The sequence below is a fragment of the Marmota flaviventris genome, chromosome 3, assembly GCF_047511675.1.
Source record: "Marmota flaviventris isolate mMarFla1 chromosome 3, mMarFla1.hap1, whole genome shotgun sequence".
In the NCBI taxonomy this organism is placed as follows: Eukaryota; Metazoa; Chordata; class Mammalia; order Rodentia; family Sciuridae; genus Marmota; species Marmota flaviventris.
The window spans coordinates 8791661-8812131 of NC_092500.1; the positions used below are offsets into that span (position 1 = coordinate 8791661).

Genomic DNA, 20471 nt, shown 5'->3' on the forward strand with positions numbered 1-20471 from the left:
AAAAGGAATATTAAGACCAATTATAATGATTTCAAAACACAAATGACATGAATAATGCACTAAAGAAAGAACTAAGCAAATAAATCACAATCAATAAAGGTTTATCCTAGGAACGTAAGGATGATTCAACTTTGGAAAATATATCACTTTAGTTTATAACCCGGAATCAAAAGGAGGAAACTATGTACACTTTTTTTTTAAAGAATTAGTTTTTTTTTTTTTTTAAATACTCTTTTAGTTGTCATTTTATTTATTTATATGCAGTGCTGAGAATCAAACCCAGTGCCCCACACATGTGTGGCAAGTGCTCTGCCACTGAGCCATGACCCCAGCCCTCACTTTTTATTTTGAGACAGGGTTTTGCTAAGTTGCTGAGAGTCTCACTAAATTGCTGAGTTTCGCCTTGAACTTGTGATCCTCCGGCCTCCTGAGTCACTGGGATTAAAGACATGCACCACCCCGCCCAGCTTTTGATAATTTTTAAAAAGTACCTGAGATAAAGCTAGATCCCCAGTTGAGATTTAATTTCTCAGAAAGGGGTGGGGATATAGCTCTGAGGTGCAGTACTTGCTCTGCATGTGTAAGCCTCTGTGTTTGAACCCCGTTACTACAAATAGATTAGATTAGATTCTCAGAAAGCTTAGAAGGACCCTTCCTTTACCCAAAATCCTCATGAAACATTTTACTTAACAGAGAAACGGAAGATGTATTCCCTTTAAGTTTTAGGCAAGCCAAGGATATTTACTGTATTAAATACCATGTCTCAAAAATAAAAATAAAATATTTTTTTTAATATTTACAATATTTTTACTGTATTGTTCAACTTAGTATTAGAAGGCCTAACTAATGCAATAAAACAAGAAAAAGAAATAAGAGGTGAAGATTAAAGAAGACAAAATTACCAGTATTTAGAAATTAAACCATTTTTATAGAAAACCCAATAGAGTCAAGAGAAAACTATTAGGATTAATAAGAAAACTAAGTAAGATTGTCAGATACAGGAAAAACTTTCAAAATCCAGTAGCCTTCTTCTACTCCAACACTAATTAACTAAGATAAGATCCACTCACAGCTACTATTTAAGCAAGGGGTATCTAGGAATCATTACTTTCATGGAGAAATTTTGAAAATCCTATTAAAAGACTCTTAAAAATATGTGACTAAATGAAGAGAAAAATCATGAATGGATAATACAATTTAAAATCTTTTTTTATTATATATTTTTAGTTGTCAATGGACCTTTTTTTTAAATTTATTTATATACAGTGCTGAGAATCGAACTCAGGGCCTCACATATACTTGGCAAGTGTTCAACCACTGAGCCACATCTCCAGCCCCATGATTTAACATCTTAAAAAACAAATTCTCTCCATATTAATAAAATTCAATCCAGCCAGGTGTGGTGGTGCATTCAATCCTAGTGACTCAGAGGCTGAGGCCAGCCTGAGCAACATAGCCAGGCCCTTAGCAACTGGGAGAAACCATGTCTCAAAAATAAAAATAAAAATAAAAATAAAAAGGGCTAATGCACCAATAAAAAAAGTGGAGAAAAACTAAAAATAAAAAGGGCTGGGAATGGGGCTCAGTGGTTAAGCACCCCTGGGTTCAATCCCTATATCAAAATAATAGTAAGTATCATTATTATTATAATCTAATCCAATTCCAATAAAAGTTCAATAAGTGTTTTTGAGGAATACAAATACTTTTAAGAAATAACAATAATATTCGTAAATAGGTATATCAATTTTGAAAAAGAAAAGCTAAAAGGAGACACTTGTCTACCAGAAAGTAAGAAATTCTATAGAGCCATAAGAATGAGGATTGGGGTGCTGAAGTTGGAAGGCACTGACAGTCGGCCAGAGGGAAGAAACGGCGAAACCAGAAATAAACACACATGTGCATGTGGACATGCACATCAAAGTCACCTGTACACGTGCATAAAGTTTCATGTAGGACGGGGTAGAATCACAACTCAGTGGTGACAACATGCTGTTTAGTGGGTGCTATTGAGAGAATTGTCTTAAATAAAGGTGAATCTGGTCTTCACACCATAGACAAAGGTCAATTCAATTAGGCTAAATACCTATAGAACTATTAAGAGAATTGATGAAATGTAGAAAAATATCATCATGACACAGCATGAGAATTTCTGATGGTCCTCAGAGCACAAACCATAAGGCAAGTAAAATGAAATGCATGCATTTGAAAAATTCAGGATTTTTCTCTTCAAATAAAGATGCCATAGACAAAGGTCACTGATGAACAATGGGGTACGATGTATACCACCAACAGGAATCTGTGATGCACAGGGGATCCCCATAAACCAGCAAAAAAAAAAAGGAAACTAATCAGAAAAGTGGCAAAGGCTATGAACAGGTGACTTCCCAGGAGGAGACACCTGAGGGGCGGAAAGGTGTATAAAGAGCAGATCTTGCTCTTCATCAGAAAAACTCCAAACACTCTGACGAGAGAGAGGGCGCTTCACAATGGTGAGACTAACTAAAAATTAGAAAGTTGGGTATTCCTACCTATGGGTATGTGGGGAAAGAGGAACCCCCACTCACTGATGGGGACACGGTTGTCTGGGGATCAGGCAGAACTTACTGGATTTAAGTAAGTACACAGCCACAAGCCAGGAAACCACTCTGGCCCACGTACCCGGAGGAATCTCTTGGAGCTTGGCACAGGTCTACAAGGCAGCAGGAACCGCAGGTTTCTTTAGGACAGCAAGGAGCTGGCAACACTTTAGATGTCCTTCTCTAGAAGACTGGAAAATGTGAGGCATGTGACAGGATGTTCTACCACAGACTGAAGCCATGAGCTAGTTCCACGTGCAATAACCTGGATGGTTCTTTTTCAAAATAGGCTGTTCAACTGGAATGATTAAAGAATGAGATCTATAGCCCAAGACTGTATAAATTAGTTCTTCACTACTAAAATAAAACTGCAGCCTTTTCAAGGATACAGAAGTGCCCAAGGACATACACTGAACACGCAAGGGTAGCTGCTCACAGGAGAAAGGAATGGAGGGAAGGAGAGGGGCCTTCCACCGGTCGGTGACAGCAGAGTACCCTGAACTTGAGCTACACAATCATCTCTTTGTATTTGAGGTCCCCAAAAGCCAACCCATCAAAAAAAACAAACACACAATTAAGACCTGCAGTTGGTCTGGCCCAGTTTGGGCTGGCCTGGGGTGGGTTCCAGGGTTGGGTTGGATGGTAGAGGGTTCAGCATGGTGCTGAGAGTTCCTCTTCTCCCATTAGTTCCTCTTCTCCCAGGGCCTGACACTGACCGCATCTCATCTCATCCCCAGTGCTGTCTGGGGCCAGAGTCCACTGTCCTTTCATTTCCAAACTCTTACAACATCCAGCTTAGTGGACTCATGTCACCAAGAACCCCCTGACTGGATACACAGATGAGCTTCTTGGGTTTCTACTCTTAGTTTGTTTTGTTATTGGAAAAGTAAGTAGGGAAGTCAGCCTAGGGATGTGAGAGGTGACAGTTCCCAGGACTGGCTTAGAGGAGGCTCAGTCTGTGACACCCCGACAGAGAATCAGCCATCTGTGTCACTGCTAGTTAAACAATGAAATATCTGTAGTAGAAAAAAAAAATCAATTGTTTGCTGACCCCTGCACCTAATTGTGGAGGAGTGATAATTACCCTGGACTCTAATCTCTGAGGGTCCGTCTGACATTTAGCTACTCAGTACCAGGCCCAGAAAAATCAGCTCCCTGCTCCTCTGTTCCTCTGCATTGAATGTGCCCACGTGATTCTCCACACCAAGACTCACTTCAAGGCTCCCGTTGTAGATGGAAAATCAGGTTTTTAAAAACAGGATATCGCAGGTTCAGAAGTAGATGGAGCAGGTTTTGTCAGAGAAAATCATCCCCCCTCCCCCCGGCTCCTCACCCTTCACCAGTTACCTACTAAAGTGCAGCTCTGGGAGAGGGGTTACTTCAAGCTGGAAGTCGTTTTCTTAGAAGCTGTCGGGGGCAGGCTGGCAGAGGCTCTGATGCTGTAGGGCTTCTGCTGGGCACTACGTTAGCTCACCACCTTGTTTGATATTCTGCCTGGGTGGCTGAGGTTGGGAGGGAGTGCCCCCCTCTCTGCCATTCAGCTTTAATTACCCTCCCCCTCCGCAGCTCCTCCTTCTGAACTCCTTAATTGCCATTAGAAAGCAAAGCCAACTCCACTTTGCCCTGCAGCCCTGCTGTGTTTGGGTGACCCACACTGTAGAAGGCACTGCCAGATGTCCACACCCACAGAGCTGACAGCTGTTGGGACATGGCCCCCAACCTGCCCTTCGGGCACTTCCAAAATCTGTCAGAGCCAGAAGCCTGAGTCCAGTAGCTTCCTCCTCCCTACTGACCAAATCCCACCTGCCACCAAGTCTAGCAGGTCCTGCTCCCTCCCTGTACCTCCTCTGCATCAACTCCTGGCTGTTCCCAGGGTACTGCTCCTTGTTTCTGACTGAACTTCTGGTCTCCCCTACTCCACCTCTGCCCTCTGAATCCTTCTCTCCCCAGAAATTCCCCCAAGACAAGCGGATGAACCAGTAGGTCCTACAGCCCTCAAGGGGGTCCAACTCTAGGACTCAGCACATTAGGTGCCTGCGGGATAGGCCCCCTCCTCCCCCCTCCTCCCCCGCCTCGCCTTGGACCGTAGGTCCCCTTCACCTGTGTTTCTAGTCTCTCTGAAAGACCCACAGGTATCTGGCCACAGGCCTTCCCTGTTGCAGCTGGCTCACTCTGCGTTGTGAGAGGCTGTCTGCGGATACCTGGCCTCTCCCACTAGACACCAGCAGATTCATTCTCAGGCAAGACCCCCAAAAATGTCTCCTGGGGGAGATTTGTGCCCCTGCCCCAACCGTGTGTATGGGGCCACTTCAAGTCCTTTGTTCCTGTGCCTTCCATACCCACGAAACATCCATGCAGCTTTCAAGACTCAGCCTAGAATTTCCTAAATTTCTTTCCCCAATAATATTAACCAGCAAGTACCAGAGCCCCTGGACACTCTAATGTCTGCTCAGCATTTCTGTCCTTTACCAGGACCAGGGCCCCTAGGTGGCAGACACCAATTCCTTTCAAACTCTTCACCCTCAGCACAGGGCTGGACATGGTCAGTTCTCCACCGTGGAATGGGGTGCTGTTTCACGTGCTGGGGTGGGGATAGCGGATGGTCTTCCCTCTCTCACTGATGACGGGTGTTGGCCTGAAGGGGAGAAAAGGATGCCGAGCAAGAGCAAGGCTACTGGTTGGAGCGCTTTGCCAGAAGGCAGAGTGGAAGATCTTCCCCAAGGGCACAGCTCAAAGGGCTGGTGGCTCGGCCTTTGCCCTGCCCACTGAAGATCCTGAAGGAGCAGCCATCCCTGCCTGAGGACAAAACATGGGAGAAGTTCCCTACCAAGGAAACCAGGCCCGGAGGCAGGCCCCACAGGCCCACACAGCAAGTGCCTTTGTGCAAACTACAAAAAGGTGCCCTCCTCCCAGTGACAAAGAACAAGGCCAGGAAGCGGAGCTACTTGGCCATGCCCACATGCAGGGCGCCATTGTACTTGGCCCTACACTCAAAGACATTCCAGAGCTGGAGAATCTCAGAGCCAGAAAGAAACTCAGACAGCAATTAGCTCAGTCCCAAGGTTAAAGTCGCCCAGCTGGGTCCTGGAGATCTGGAAATGAAGCCTGGGCTTATGACCTGTCTGGGCTTTTCTGTACTACCAAGCTGTCATCCCCAGACCATGGGGACATTAGAAGCTCTAGGGACAGATTGACTCTGGCTAGGACCAGAGGCCACTGCTGGGCACAGAAAACCAGGATGCAAACTGAGACACATGGCCTCTGGAGAGTCCCAGCCCCCACCTCTGCTGAAGTGGGGCGGGAGTGGCTGCAGGTGTCTGCAGGATCCCAAACCCACTCCTTCTTCATCCAGCTCCATGGGGTGAAAAAGTAAGGGGCCACAGGCATGCTGACCTCAGCAGCATGCTGGTGATGGTCATTTCTGAGGCAGAAGGGAAAGGAGCTTGGGAGGCTTTCCCATGGATCACCATGTGAGCCTGGACTGACCTCTGCCTTCCAGGACTGACCTGCTTACCTATATCCCAAGGCTGTCAGGAGTTTCAGATAAGATCATGAAATCCCAGGAAAAGGTAGTAAAACTATGAAGGATCACTAAGCTCACTCGAAACCTGTCTAACTCTCCACACCTTAAGACTGAAGGTCCCTCAAGGGAAAGGCAGCAGCTATGTAAACAAGTCAAGCTGCAGCCACCCAAAATGGCCACTGGTCCAGCACAGGGGTGGGGGTAGGATAGTTAATTTGCCTGGGCCCAATGGACAGCCCTTTCCTTCCCACTGTGGAGCATCATGCCTCCACTGAGACATCTCTGTGGAATCTCCTCTGACAACCCCCAAGAGAGGGGGTCAAGGGGTACAGGGCTGCAGTTGGGGTTGTCAGACCAGCCTGTGCAGAATCACCTGAAAGCTGGGAGTGGGTGTGGGGGTGGCCTTGTTCAAAATGCAGTCTCCAGAGCCCCATCCTCAAAGATTCTGATTCATCAGGCCCAACAAAGTGCATTTTAACTAACCCATCCTCCAGCCCTGCCAGGGGATTGAATTCAGGTAGTGGATCACCCTTGAGTAAAGAACAGTGTTTATTTGGAAATGAACACAGAGTTCTGGAAGCAGAGAAGCATATTGGCCATGTGGCTTTGGAAGAGCCTAAGCCCTGGTCTCCTCATTTTAAAACCAGGAGGGCTTCCCAGGGCTGTTCTGAGTTCAGTTAAATCTGTTTATTTATTTTGCTTGTTCATTTATTCTGCAGTACAGGGATAGAACTGAAGGGTGCTTTACCGTGGAGTACACCCCTAGCCCTTATTTATTTTTAAGACAAGGTCTCACTCAGTTGCCCAGGCTGGCCTGGAACTTGTCATCCTCCTGGCTCAGCCTCCAGAGTTGGTGAGATTGCAGGCCACAAGCCCACCTGTTCTGAGTTTTAAATGAAACCCTGCAGGCAGGGTGCACCATGCTAGCCTGTTGAGAGTGATGGCAGACACCTTTCTCTCAGAGGCAGAATCCAGAGCAAGAGGGCCCTGGCTTCCAAGGAGGGATGGAGAACCGGCAGCGTGGGGCTGGGAGCTCGCCTAGCCGACATCCAGGTGGAGATGTTTCTTGCCCAATACTTGCTTGGCAGACCCAGCCCGGAGTCGTGATTAAAGCCAGGCAGTGCTGCACTGCCAGAAGGGTCAAAATGTGAACCAACAGAGGGGAGGGAAGCCCAGTCACGGCAGAGTCTCACCAGGTGCCACTGTGCGCTGAGCGCGGCTGGGCATCTACACGGCACTGTGCAAAAACAAGAGCTGCTAGAGGTGGACCCAGTTCACCTGGGAGGGGATAGAACACCTGTCATGAGGGCCTCCTACGGGCGCCAACTGAATCATTGCCCATGCTTAACCACCAGGTGTGAATAACAAAACTTCAACTTTCCCACTGGATACCCTGGGGTAAAAGAGGAGGGGAGAGCCCAAGAGATGGGGTCTGCACACCTGACCCAAGAAGGGGCTCTGCTGCGGGATCTCCTCAGAACGCTGTCTGCCCGACACCAACCATAGCCTCCTTCCACCCCTGGACTCTAGGTTCACTAAATCCACACAGTGCCAAAGCATCTTTCAGTCAGGACAGAACAGACTGTAGTATCAGAAGGTCCATACTGGCTGTGAGGCCTTGGGCAAGTCACATAACTTCTCTGAATTCCATCTATAAAATGAGGCTACCTCCTGGTTCCTGTCAGGATGAAAAATTCAATTATTCCTAGAGAGAATGCTGTGTTGTCCCTGCCCAGGTGGCCGAGCCCTGCCCTCTTCTTCCTCCTTTGGGGTGCCTGGACACAGTATGTCTCGGTGTGGATTGGATGGGATACCACCTTACACCTCCTGACCCTTCTCCCGCCTCATAGATGGATTCTGTAACACAACCTTCAATGTGTCATTCTTTGTCCGAATGCTCTGTGTCCCCAGACTGCCTACAGAAGCATTTCCTAGGCTCTCATTCTGGCTAAAGACCTTCTGGTCACTTCCACCCCCTTCCCTGACCACAAGCTTACACCACAGAGATTATGCTACCCTCCAAACATACCCCAGCCCATGCTGTCACCACCTTGTCCCTGTGGGGATCAGAATGCTCTATTTCCTCTGGGGTCCTGAGGTTGTCCCAGGACCACTCTGTCCCCAGTTCGTAGTGCAGTGTGCACCCTCCCTTGGGTGCATCCTCCCTTGGGTGCATGTCTGTCGAGCACGTGGGGGAGTCTCCCCATCTGTCCACATGGGGGACAGAGCTCAGCCTGTGCTGAACAGAATACCTCTACAATCAAGGACTTCCCTGGGGGAGTTGAGGACACAGTTTGGGCCTGAGTTCTGTTCCACCAAAAGCAGAGCCAGATCCCAGACCACGGCTCTAATGGGGTCCTGTTCCCCCTGTGGTTGCCAGGCTGCCCCCAACCTACCAGCTAGACATCTGCGCTTTGTCAGCGGAGACTCCCAGCTGTCTGTAGCCATGTTACATTGTTTCAAGTGCACTAATTAGACATCATTAAACACCAGGCTCCCTGGCTACAATCGGGATGGCTGGAGCCCAATTCTGACCAGTCAGGCCGCTTCCTCTCCAGGAACCCTCAATCCCTGAACCTGCAGGGCATCTCTCCCTGCTGCACCCATGGGACTCACTTCCTGCTGATCTGACCCTAGGAGGCTGTTGCTCTTGACACCTCTACCCTGAGACAAGGTTGAATGAAGGGTCACAGACATAGGAAACCCAGGCTGGCTCTTGAGAGAAAGAGGACAGATGTACCCACGTGAGCAAGGTCAATTAATTCAGCGTGATGAGCCATAAGGGACCCACAGGGGAGTAAGCACAGTGATTCTTTTTAAGATCCTAGTCCAGCTTTTCCCTGCCCCACGGTGCACTTCTGGGATGACTTCCCCAGCACTAAGTTGGTGTTAATTAGTGAAAATTATCTAATGTAAGCTCATTTCAACATTAGCTTAAAGCCAAACATAATTAGGAAGATAAATCAGCTGCTAAAAAAAAAAAATCCAACGAAGATACACAAATGAGTTTTAGAATCATCCTCCAGCTCGGGTTATGGCCCTGAGCTCCAGCACCAGGCGCCACGTGGCAGAGCAAGGCAGGCCTCAAGAAGCACCTGCAGTGCTGTTTCCTGGCTGATCCATCAGAGCAGGACAACGAGAGCCCGCAGCTTCCTGGGAGGTTCTGAGAAGCAGAAAGGGCAACGTGAGGCCATTGCCACGTGGGGTTACCTGGCAAGACTCCCCAGAGAGGCAAGGTGAAGGTGCAGAGGAGGATGCTGGGGAAGGAGTGGAGATATTTGGGCAATAGGAACAGCGTGAGCTCACGTGCCCCAGGCCTCCAGCCTTGCACAGCCCGCCTTCTGCCCGCCATGCCTTGTCACAAGTTGCTGATTCAGTCATCAATTCCCAAGAAGCTTCTGCTGGCCTGGAGCTCTGCTCAGCCTGATTCTCAGGCTTGTGTACATGCCTGGGAATAAGACTCATCTCAGTTCCCGTTTAGCTCCACTAATTGCCAGCAGTGTGAGCTTATCCTCTCTGACCCTTAGTTTTCTCATCTGTAAAATGGAAAGTTGTTGGACTGTTGTTAATGAAACAATATATTCTAAAAGCTCGGTAGGGTTAGTGGTATAGTTTGGTGGTAGTGTGCTTGCCTAACATGCACAAGGCCCTGCGCTGGATTCTCAAGACTGCAAGTAAATAAATAAAAGGGTTGGCACGCTGGTAAATAAGAGCTATCAACACCCCACCACCATGACCAGGACTGAACTGAAATGTGTTTTCTTCTTGTCTCACCCACTACACTTAAGGCAGGCTTCACATTTTATTCATCTGTAAATTTCTGGTATTCTGACACATAGTAGATTCTCAGTAAAACATGTTGAGTAAATATGCAAATGTGGGGAATTGCCAGGCAATGGATAGCTCATGGGGACCTATATTGTCCTCTTCTGAAAAGAAAAGAGCCCTGGTCCCTGCCTCTGCCTCACCGTCTCCTGACTCTGCTAAAACAAAACAAAAAGAACATGTCCCTGGAGCGTCCTGTGTGCGCAGGCAGTACTGTGAAGGGCACAACCAAGTGACGACCTGTGTACAAGCTGTGCCCGGGATGAGCTTACTGATCATCAGAAACCGGGGCCAGAGAGACTAATCATTAGAACAGCCACAGGCTGTCCCCAGGGCTGGGAGTCTGGGATCACTAACAAGTCCACAGACTTCATGGGCTTCAGAGAAGGAAAAAGAAAACTGGAGAAAGCAACAGCTCCAGCTCAGGCTGACTGCTCATGGTCCCTGGGGGTTTGGGGAGGGACAGGGATGGCTAGGGTGACTCAGCCCCTGGGGGGAGGCTCAGACAGTGCCAAGAACAGGGGAGGGCGGTCAGCCAGGACCAGCCCGTGCACATTTGTTCTCTGCCAGGCTTTCTCCCTCCCCGCTCAGATTGGAAGCCGGCCTCAGAACAGGCTCTGCTTTGTACACTCTAAGAAAAGGGAGGCGGAGCTGGCCCCTGGCCAAGGTGAGGACACTGAGCCAGGGCCCAGAGGGGAGGTGGGCTGGGAATCTCCTCAAGGCCTCAGCTGTCAGGGAGGGGTGCAAGTTCCAGGGGGCCAGAGAGTGGCCATGAAGAGGACAATATAGGTCCCCATTAGCTATCCATGATCAGTACCCCTGTGTCATGTGCCCCAATGTTGCCTGCAGAAAGACTCCTCTGTCCCACCAGGCCCAGACCAGAGGAGCTGACAGTCCGACACTTGTCTGTCTCTAGGGCCAGTCTGTGAGCCTCCCAGGGCCTGGTGGTGAATATACTTTGAATGTTTCTGGAAGATTTTGAGGCATTCCCCAAGGGTAACCTGCATTTGTGGTAGAAGGACATGGCCTTGACCTCGGACCTGGGTGGAATCCCATCCAGCTTCTCAGTGCTCCGTAACTCTCTGTTTTCCCTGAGCCTCAGGGGAATACCACTTCCCCTGCAAGGTGCTGGGGATTTGGATTAATTAGAGGAAATACCACGTGCGGTGTCTATCTCATCTCTCCACAGCGGTGACCCTTCTTAAGAGAATCCCCTTTTGCCTGCAGACATTATTCACCTGCATCAAAGTGCTTCCTCACAGTCTCACAGATTCTCACCACAATCTTGTGAACATAAACAAGGCAGCAAACATTATCCCCATTTTATAGATGCCGAAATGGACGTCAAAGGATTTGTACCAGATTACCCAGTGAGCCAGGAGACATCAGCCGGAACAAGATGAGGACCCCGGGGTCTTGGCAGTGGCGGGGGCCTTCTGAGACTTCTGCCCAACAGACCTGGCTTTGCTACCATGAAACCAAGTGAAGGTCATGAAGAAGTTTACTGAGGCCCCATCTCCTATGTCCAAACTCTCAGGGAAACACCCATCTTCAGAGTTTCAGGGATCCGAAGTATAAGATTTCAGAGGAGCCAGAGTTCTCCTCCCTCTTCTTCAAAGAGGGAAATACTGCCCAAGCCCACAGGCACCCCACCTCCACCCTCGGGTCTGCAGGGGTCTCGTCTCCTGATGAAGCTCTAGGTGTCAGCATCAGAGAGGCTGGGGACACTGTCCTAGGTGCCCTGGGGTTCTTTGGCTGAGCCTGTGCTGCCAGCCAGGCCCTTCTGGGGAACATGCTCAAAGGACCCCTGGTTCAGGAACAGGGAACCTCTGCTCCTCTTGTCTTATTCTTCCCTGCCATGGCAGATCCAGAGACCCTGGACTGAGGATTTGGATCCCACAGGCTTCACAAGCAGGGTGGAGGCGGGAGGACAGCTGTCTTCACCAAAATCCAAATCAAAACCAACAGACTAGTGGGAGAGAAGGGAGACAGGTGGCCCTCTAAGGAGGAAACAGGAAATGCAACTGCCGGCCGGCCAGCCCCGACTCTCCTGACTCTCACCTCCTGGGTGGGGCACCCCAGCTTCCTGGGAGCAAATCCAGTGGGGGAACGTGGCACTTACTTTCCAGATGAACACTGACGTGATGCTTCCTCATATTCTCAGTTCTCACAGTCTCTCCCTTTCTGAAACCATCCAGAAACCTAGACACTGCCTCCTCCATTTTGCAGGTCAGGAGACTTACAGAGGGAAGTGACTTTCCCCAAAGAACACAGCTATCAAATGGCCAGATCAGGACAGACACCAAGACCTTTCAACTTCAGAGCCTGTCCTCGGTCCTTGACCTAAAGAAAGCTGGGTCTCCATTGCTCTGGAATTCCAACACCCGAAATCAGTGACTGACAGAGAGAGATGCAGAACCCCATAGCCACAGCACCCCAGGATTGCCAGGGATGCCTGGGCAGGCTCGGGCAGGACCCCGGAAGGGCTGTGAAGCGTTTATTCCCTGGAGCTGGAGCTGCCGCTGGACAATTATCCACCCGCTTCCATGGGACAAAGACTCTGGAACTGCCTCGGGCCTTGGAAACGAAACTGTGTGAAATGGCCACTGGTGGAACGGCAGAAGAGTTGGGAGGAGGGACATGTGTGCGGCCTTTGGCCCCTGGGCCTCCCTGATGTGCCTCCTTTACTCTGTGCATTAAAATCAGCGTTTAAGAGGAAGCTCCAAAGCTGGAAGGCAGATGGAAGTAGGGAAAAGGCGGAAAGGAGGGAGGTCGGAGGTATTAGGAGAAAGAACTGCAGCCAGCTGTCAAACAGGTGGTCAGGTCCTAGAGAGCGTATTGTCTGTCTGACTCAGATTTCATAAAAAAGTAAGATTTTTTAAAAAATCATATATGTAGCCAGGCATGATGGCACAAGCCTGCAATCCCAGCAACTCAGGAGGCTGAGGCAGGAGGATAGTTCAAGACCAGCCTCAGCAACTTAGTGAGATCCTGTCTCAAAATAGAAAATGAAAAGGACTGGGGATGCACCCAGTGCTAAAGTGCCCGTTGGTTCAATCCCCACTAAAACCAAACACACACACACACACACACACACACACAATACATGTACTATTTATAATATGCATATTACAAATAAACTATATATTGTTTTGGGGGGACATCTGCTTCGTCCCTGTATGTCAACGCCCAGCACAGTGCAGAATCTGGTATAGAGAGCTCCGTATCATTTGCTGCATGTAGCTGGATGAGGGAAGTGTCCATGGAGGTTCACGGGAGACAGTGGGTTCTACTTAGGACAAAGGCCACTTCCGCCTGGGGTTTGAATTTTGATTTTTTTCTTTTGGTACTGGGGATTGAACCCAGCCTTTTTTATTTTTCATTTTGAGGCAGGGTCTCATTAAGTGGCCTCAAACTTGTGATCCTCCTGCCTCCTTAGGCTTCCAAGCTGCTGGGATTTAGCAAGCACCACTGTACCTGGCCAAAGCTGGGTTTCTTGGTGGTGTGAACTGGTAAGACCAGTACTTTGCCACGTGCCCTGGGCACCTGGATCGCAGCCGTTCCCGGCTTCCTCCCAACAGCTACCCAGGTCTCTAACAAGGTTGCTGCCTTCACTGCCCCTGCCACCTACTCTGGAGAGCTTCTCCAGATCCCTGATCCCCCACACCCTCTCCCAACCAATTTAGAGCATCCTTTCCTTTGCTGCCAGACAACTTGTTACAATGGAGACTAAAGGAGTCCCCGGGGGATGGGCAACTCAGCAGGGAAATCTCCAGACACTTGCTTCTCCAAAGGGACTGGTGGTCAAGAGGAGACCGTTTTCAATTTAAGTGGGATATTGACCACCCGTGACAATCAGGGTATCATCATAGCCCTAAGGTGACCAAAAGGAGTAAGACACTCTCTGCTCTGAAAGGCTCCCAACCCAGGAGGATAACAGGAGCTCTCCCAAAACAACCCTTGTACAACTTCTGGATTTGATAAAGTGCCAAGAAAGAGGTGGCCTCTCAGCCAAGACTTGAAGGAGGAAGGACAAGCCCATTGACAGAGGTGGGGTTGGCTGGGTACCCACCCCTTTTCCCCATGGAGCTGTTCCACTACCTATGACAGGAATGAAAAGGCAGCTACCTGTCCCAGCGGCCTCCCTCTCCCCGGCTGTGCTTACAATCTTTGTTGGATCCCTGGAAATCCTGACCAAGGACCTGGGAAGGCTGTGTAAACTTCTTGTCCTTGGTCTAAAGATGTCACCTTGTCCTTGTGGACCTCAGAGAGCCTCTCTGTGAAACAAAGACAACACACTGCCTTACACAGTGATTGAAGCACTACGGGAACTGCGCCATTTGTGGGAAACTCAGAAGACTGGGTAGCTGGTGGGTTTGGGGCGGGACCCAGGAATGCAGGAGTCAAGGAATAATCTTTGAGGTGAGGGCTGGTAAGTTTTCTACTATTCTTGAAGCATAAGGCAATAGTCTCTAAACCCACCCAAGCAGACTCAAAAATGGAAGCCTCTGGCCCCGCGCCGTGGTGCACACCTATAATCCCAGTGGCTCGGGAGGCTGAGGCAGGAGGTTAGCAAGTTCAAAGCCAGCATTAGCAACTTAGTGAGGCCCTAAGAAATTTAGTGAGACCCTGTCTCAAAATTAAATGTAACAAAAGGCCGGGGATGTGACTCATAAGGGAGCCCCGAGAAAGGACAGGCAGATGGCTCACTGACATCTCATCCTTTCTGCTGTGCTCAGACATGCAGGTAAACAGGCCCTCAGCATCCAAAGGCCTTCTCTAACCTGGGTTGGGGGCTGGGCTAGTGCCCTGCCCCTCCTGCCACACCTTCTCTCCAGCATTTGTCATAAATTATAGTGATGAATTAGCAAACTATTAGATGACCTAAGAGTAGAGGTGTACTTTATGTGTCTTTTTGCTACTAATGTATGCCTAGCGCATAGCAGACCTCCGGACCTTTGTCCAGGAACCAAACAGATGCACACACCCTCCAAATTGCCAGCCCAGCACGATGACATTGTTTGTTCCTCCTACTCTGGCTTTGTAATCAAGAACCAAGAGCTTCCCAGTCCACACTCGATCATGCCAGAAAGTACTCCCTAGCAGTTACAATGACCCAAGCCACCCAAGTACCAGAGACTTGCCCTGATCTCCTCTGTTAGCACAGCTTAGTTCAGAGGCTCATTTCTGGGTCCCTAAAGGTACTCTTTCTCTCTGCAGTTTAAGCAAAGGACATCGTTCAATGACACTAAAATAAGCGGCTCTCTGGGGGGTGCTGGTTACCCAGCTCGGCTTGGGAAGGGCTCTCAGTCATCTGCAGTGGCCCAGAGAGCAGTTAGTTTAGACCAACCTCCTCAAAGGTCTCCCTCTTATCCACAGGTATGGGGCCTGTCTGCCACCCAGCTCCTTCTCTCCCATCCCCTATCATGTTTTCAAAGTGTCCCCTAATTAGGCTTCTCCCTCCATATCCCTGAGGACCAATCACACAGGCTGGTTTGTGAGTGTGGGCAAGTCACAGCAACTCCCTTTGAGTCGTAATTTCCTGGTTGTCATTTGGGAACAAAAAGCGACTGCAACTTATTCATTTATTGAGGATTAAATGAAATAGAAGCAAGTCTCTCTGACACACTGGCCCTTCTGGCCCTTCTGCCTCCTCTCAGTGGCTACCTGCGTCTCTACACAAAAACCAGCTTGCAGTCTACCCAGCCCAGCCCCAGGCCTCAGCTGCCAGACTCTCTGGAAACAAAGGAAATTCCCTCCCTCAGGGAGAATAGGGAGGAGGAAGGATTTAATGTAATAGCCACGGAAAGTGACTTGCCAGTTGGACAAGCTGGGGTGCACAGCCTTTAGGGCTCTAGGTCTTTCTCTGGCCAGTCACGTGGCCTTTGGGCAAATGCCGTTCCTTCTCTGTGCCTCATTTTCCTCCCCCATGAAGCAGAGTGCTGAACAGACATGAGAGACAGTGATTAGGGGTGGGGGCCCAGAGGGCCTGAAGTTGGGTGGGCACAGGGCCAGAAGCTGCTGCTTCCAGGGGTAGACACCTACGTGGGACCCAGATGAAGGACCCTACACCAGACCCACTCAGTTCTCAGCCCCACCGCAACAGCTCTTTTCTCTTGCCACTCTTGCCAATCAACCTTCTGCTTTTCGGGAGTCTCTTATGAGATAAATACCCCAATTTCTCTTTTTTCCCAACTCTATCTCCCCTCCCTCGGGGGGCATTCCCAGAATGCACATTCAGCCTCAAAACCCCTCGTCCTTCCAGCAGAACTTCAGCATTAAACTTATGGAGGGCAAAGGTCGCAGCCTGGATCTTCTTTATGGCCAAAGCCTGGCCCAGGAAACAATTATTGGTTAAATCTGTACACATAGGATTGGTTCACAACTGTTGAAGTTTCTGTAGCTAAATATTTAAAGAGTTAAGAAAACTCCACAGAAGAGCCCCAACATCCCACAGGGGACAAGAAGCCCCAGTGACCAGGGACCTTATCTCTCTCTTCTTGTAACCAGGGTATACAATCTCTCCCCCAGCAGACTGTGACCAGGCTAGCTCCATTCAGACTCCTTGCTTCATCCCATGGAACTGTAATTTCAGACTGTGGGACAGGGTAGTGCAGAGGCTAAGAGCCAGGGCTTTGGTGTTTGGATCCTGGCCTAGGCATTTACTAGTTATGTTACCTCAAGCAAGTAACTGTGCTGTCCTGTGCTGATCCGGATTTCCTTTTCCTTAAAAATTAGGAAAATACCTGTTTTGACCAGCGGTTGTGAAAAAAAAGCAAGAGAAAATGCTGATAAGTCATTAGGACAGTGGCTGGCACATAAGGCTAAATAAACTGAAGCTCATTAGTACATATCATGAGATGTGACCCCTGACTCTTAGCTGAGCCTACTGCCCAGCACCACCCCCCAATTCCCACCCCACCCCACTCATGTTCTCTCTTGCCTTTTTCTTCTGCAAAATGCTACATACAAAGAAAGCTCATTCACATGAGGAACAATTGCTTATAGAGAGAGGGTGAAAATTGGGACACGGAAAAGTTAACCCTTCCTCTTACAACCCATCTAGCCCCTACATGGATCACCCTTCCCAGGCAGAGGAGCCCCAGGGGAAGCTCTGGTTTCTAGGGGACATGGGACACCAATCGCACTCTTGCAGGTGAATTGGAATGGTGAACTCAAACCACTTCTATTGTATATTCTGAACTAGGCATCAAAAGGCTGCTGGTGTTTCTTAACAAATCTCAGTGGAGGGGAGCCAGATTACATGAAAATATAGGATGTCCCTAAGTTTTAATTTCAGGTAAAGAACAAACAACTTTTCAGTACCAGTATGTCCCATGCAATAGTTGTGATATTTGTTATTTATTTGAAGTTCATTAATGGAACATCTTACCGTTTACCTGGAAACTACCTACGTAGTCCTGCACAAGGGCACAGAGGAAAGATTAAAGTTATCCCCGGTGGGCTGCTTCCCACAACCTACTGGCCTCACCACCTAGAAGGATCTCTCTTCAACACCCAAGCAAAGCAAGTGGGCCAAGAAAGAACTTCTTCCTGAACTGCAGAGTCTAGCACCTGCCTTGACCTAGTGCCCAGCACCATGCCAGGCCACATAGGGTGATACAAATAGCTTCCCTCCTTCATTCCAGGCTGCTGGAGCTTCAGTACTGGGCCCAGAGAAGGTGTGAGGGTGTCAGGTCAGCTTTGTCTGGTTGGGGGCCTCCTAAGAGGAGTTGGGGTGGGGGGCGTCACTACTACCCACTTCATGGGGCTGTTGTGAAGATCAAATGAGAAAATGTCCAGGGATAAGTTTTGCAAATCCTTGGACAGTGCCCAGATTTTGATGAAAACCCCTGAGTGGCCCATTACTGCAGGGGTTCACAGCCCCCCTCTCCTGGGCTATGCCCTAGGGCAGGGCACAAAAAGTCAGAGCCTCTGGACACTGTGCCAGCGGTGACCAACTTCCGTCTAGCACTTTCATATTTACCCCTTCTAGAGCCCTTACCACAGCCTCAGGAGGTGAAGGCGGGTTGGGGACCCTTTTCCAGAGGGTGGTCAGGGTGGCCTGTATGGGGTCCCGTCTCGGAGATGAGGCCTGGTCCAAGAGGCTGGGAGTGGGGGTACCACTGATGTGGGCAGCGGAGCCCTGCCTACCTTCTGGGCCTGTTGGATCATCTGCCTGACCACCTGCTTGAGGTGGGGCGCCTTCTCCTCCTTGGGGGGATGGGTGAAGAGAGTGACGCGGCTCATGCTGCGGTAGAAGCCAGCGTCGGTCCAGCCCAGGTCCAGGGGGGGCACCTCGGTGTCGGAGCGGTCCGGCCAGTAGGCCAGGGACTCGCATGGTTCGGCCGGGACCTTCGCTGGGACATTGGCCTTGCTCTTGCTCTTGCCGCGGACGGCGGGGGCTGCGGCGGCCACGTCCTCGTAGGGGCTCCAGGCGGTGCACAGGGCCTGGCGCTCCTGGCTGGAGAGGAAGTCCCGCAGCCGCTCCTTCTTGAGCCGCTCGCGGTAGGCCTGCTCGCCGCGGCCCAGCAGCGCCTCCAGCGCGGCCCGCCGCCGCTCGCAGTAGTAGAAGCCGGCCTGAGCCTCGGTCACCTTCGGGTTCACGTGCGCCTCGTCCAGGCAGCTCAGCTGGGAATCGGCCATGGCGCCCCGGCCCCGGGCCGGCCCCTGCCCGGGCGCGGAGGTCCCACAGCCTCACCTGGAGCCTCCGAGGGGCGGGGCGGGGCGCCTCACCTGGCCGCCTGGTCGCCTCGGCCCGCCCCTCGGCCGCGAGCAGGCCAATCCGCGAGGGCCACAGCGAGGGCGCGGCCGTCGGGCGGGGCGGGGCCGCCGCGCCCACCGCCCCCGCCGGGCTCGCCAGGCCCTCGGGGCTTTCCTGGGACGCGCTCCCGGGGCGGTCCGCCCGGGTGGAGGGCTCGGCCCTGGTTGGGGGCCCAGAATGGAAAGAAACTTGCAGCCTTAGACCCACGTGCAGCCTTTGGCCCACGTCTGCCTCCCGTGGCCGACCCCTTCCGATAGCCAGCCCCCGCAAACGCGCGGCAGGTGCGCGCTCACTTTTGGTCCAGGTCGGGCCCAGAGCACGTGTTCTGGCCAGAACGCCTTTAGGGCCGCTGATCTGACCCCTCGGAGTTAAGGGTCTTGGGGCCCCGCTGCTGGACGGAATTGCGACGGCTGCGCTGCGGGGAGCGAGGGTGGCGGTGGTGAGGGAAAGCAAAATGCTAATGAATTCATAGTTACCCGCCCACGTGTCCCAGTTCTGAGATCAGAGACCTCCCGGGGCTTTCAGTCCCACACCTTCGCTACAAAAAATAAAAATTAAAAAAAAAAAAAAAGAGACCCACCCAAACAGAAAGGACGTAAAAGGATGTAAGCAGCAGCAGTGGAATTTGTCCATTTTAATTTGAAGTGGTGTGCACACGTGTTTCTGTGTGTGTTTGGGCAAGATAGGCAGCCAGAGGCCTGATTACTATATTAGTGATGCAAAATGTATGTTTGAGCTTAAGGAAGGAAGCCACACATAGAGTGTCTCCCCCCCCCCCTTCTCTCTCTCACACACACACACACACACACATACACACACACCACCACCACCACCACCAGTAGCAGCTCTGCTGTTTCTCATTGGATTAAATACAATCTTCTTAGTCATTAACGTATTATTTTGTTCTTGTGCTCTGTACAATTTGATTCTCCACATTCAAAATATTTTCAGATCATAGCAACTAAAGGTTCACATTTCTCTCATTTTACAGCACAGCATCTTAAGAGCTGGAAGGAGCTTTAGAAACTAGTCCAACCCCTTCATTTCACAAAAGAGGAAATTGAGGCCTAGAAACAAGTGCTTTGCCCAGGAGAGGCAGAGCCCTGGGGACTGTGGCTGTCTGGGAGATCTTTCTCCTACCGTGTAATCTCCCTGCCCTTTTTACTTTCCAGAGGTTGTGAAGAAGTCAGTTACCATTTCGAGGCCTTCCTTTGATGGTCTAGAAAAATGAGGGTTAGATTTTCAAACATCTGTAAGTTTTGTGACCATAGTCAGTTCTTTTTAAAAAAAAAAAAAAATATTTATTTTATTTATATTATGTAGTTCTGAGGATCAAATCCAGGGCCTCGCACATGCTAGGCACGTGCTCTACCGCTGTGCCACAACCCCAGCCCCCCTAGTTCTGATACCCTGTGCCAGCCCAAAGACTGGGGGTAGTGAGCAGTACATGGTGCCTGTCACCCCATCTGTCCTTTGCCACTCTTGGGAATTAGAAGGCTTATGATACTCTATTGTTAAGTACTATAGGCAAATTCCATCTTTAGATGGGAAAGCACTTAATTTGTTTTCTAATAATTTGAGGCCCTACAAGATGCCAGACTTTGTGTTCTGGGGACACAGAGGCACTTAGATCAATGGGAGGGACAGACAGGGAAAACAAAGCAAAGGTGGATAGTAAGAGTGATGGAAATACTTTAATAAACAACAGTCAAATGCTTGGGAAGCAAACTGGCTCAACAAACATTTACTCAGTGCCTACTATATGCCTGGCACACGGTTGGTG

The 20471-nt window shown here is 50.1% G+C and overlaps 1 protein-coding gene across 1 annotated transcript in view; it reads right to left on the minus strand.

Annotated features, from left to right (window-relative positions):
• The window catches only part of Fam83f (family with sequence similarity 83 member F), a 29951-nt gene extending 11381 nt beyond the window's left edge, over positions 1–18570 (minus strand). Inside the window, exon 1 of the mRNA XM_027933850.2 lies at positions 18079–18570. Within this exon, the coding sequence (XP_027789651.2) occupies positions 18079–18570 (492 nt within the window). The remainder of the gene's footprint in view (positions 1–18078) is intronic.
• Positions 18571–20471: the final 1901 nt, after the last annotated feature.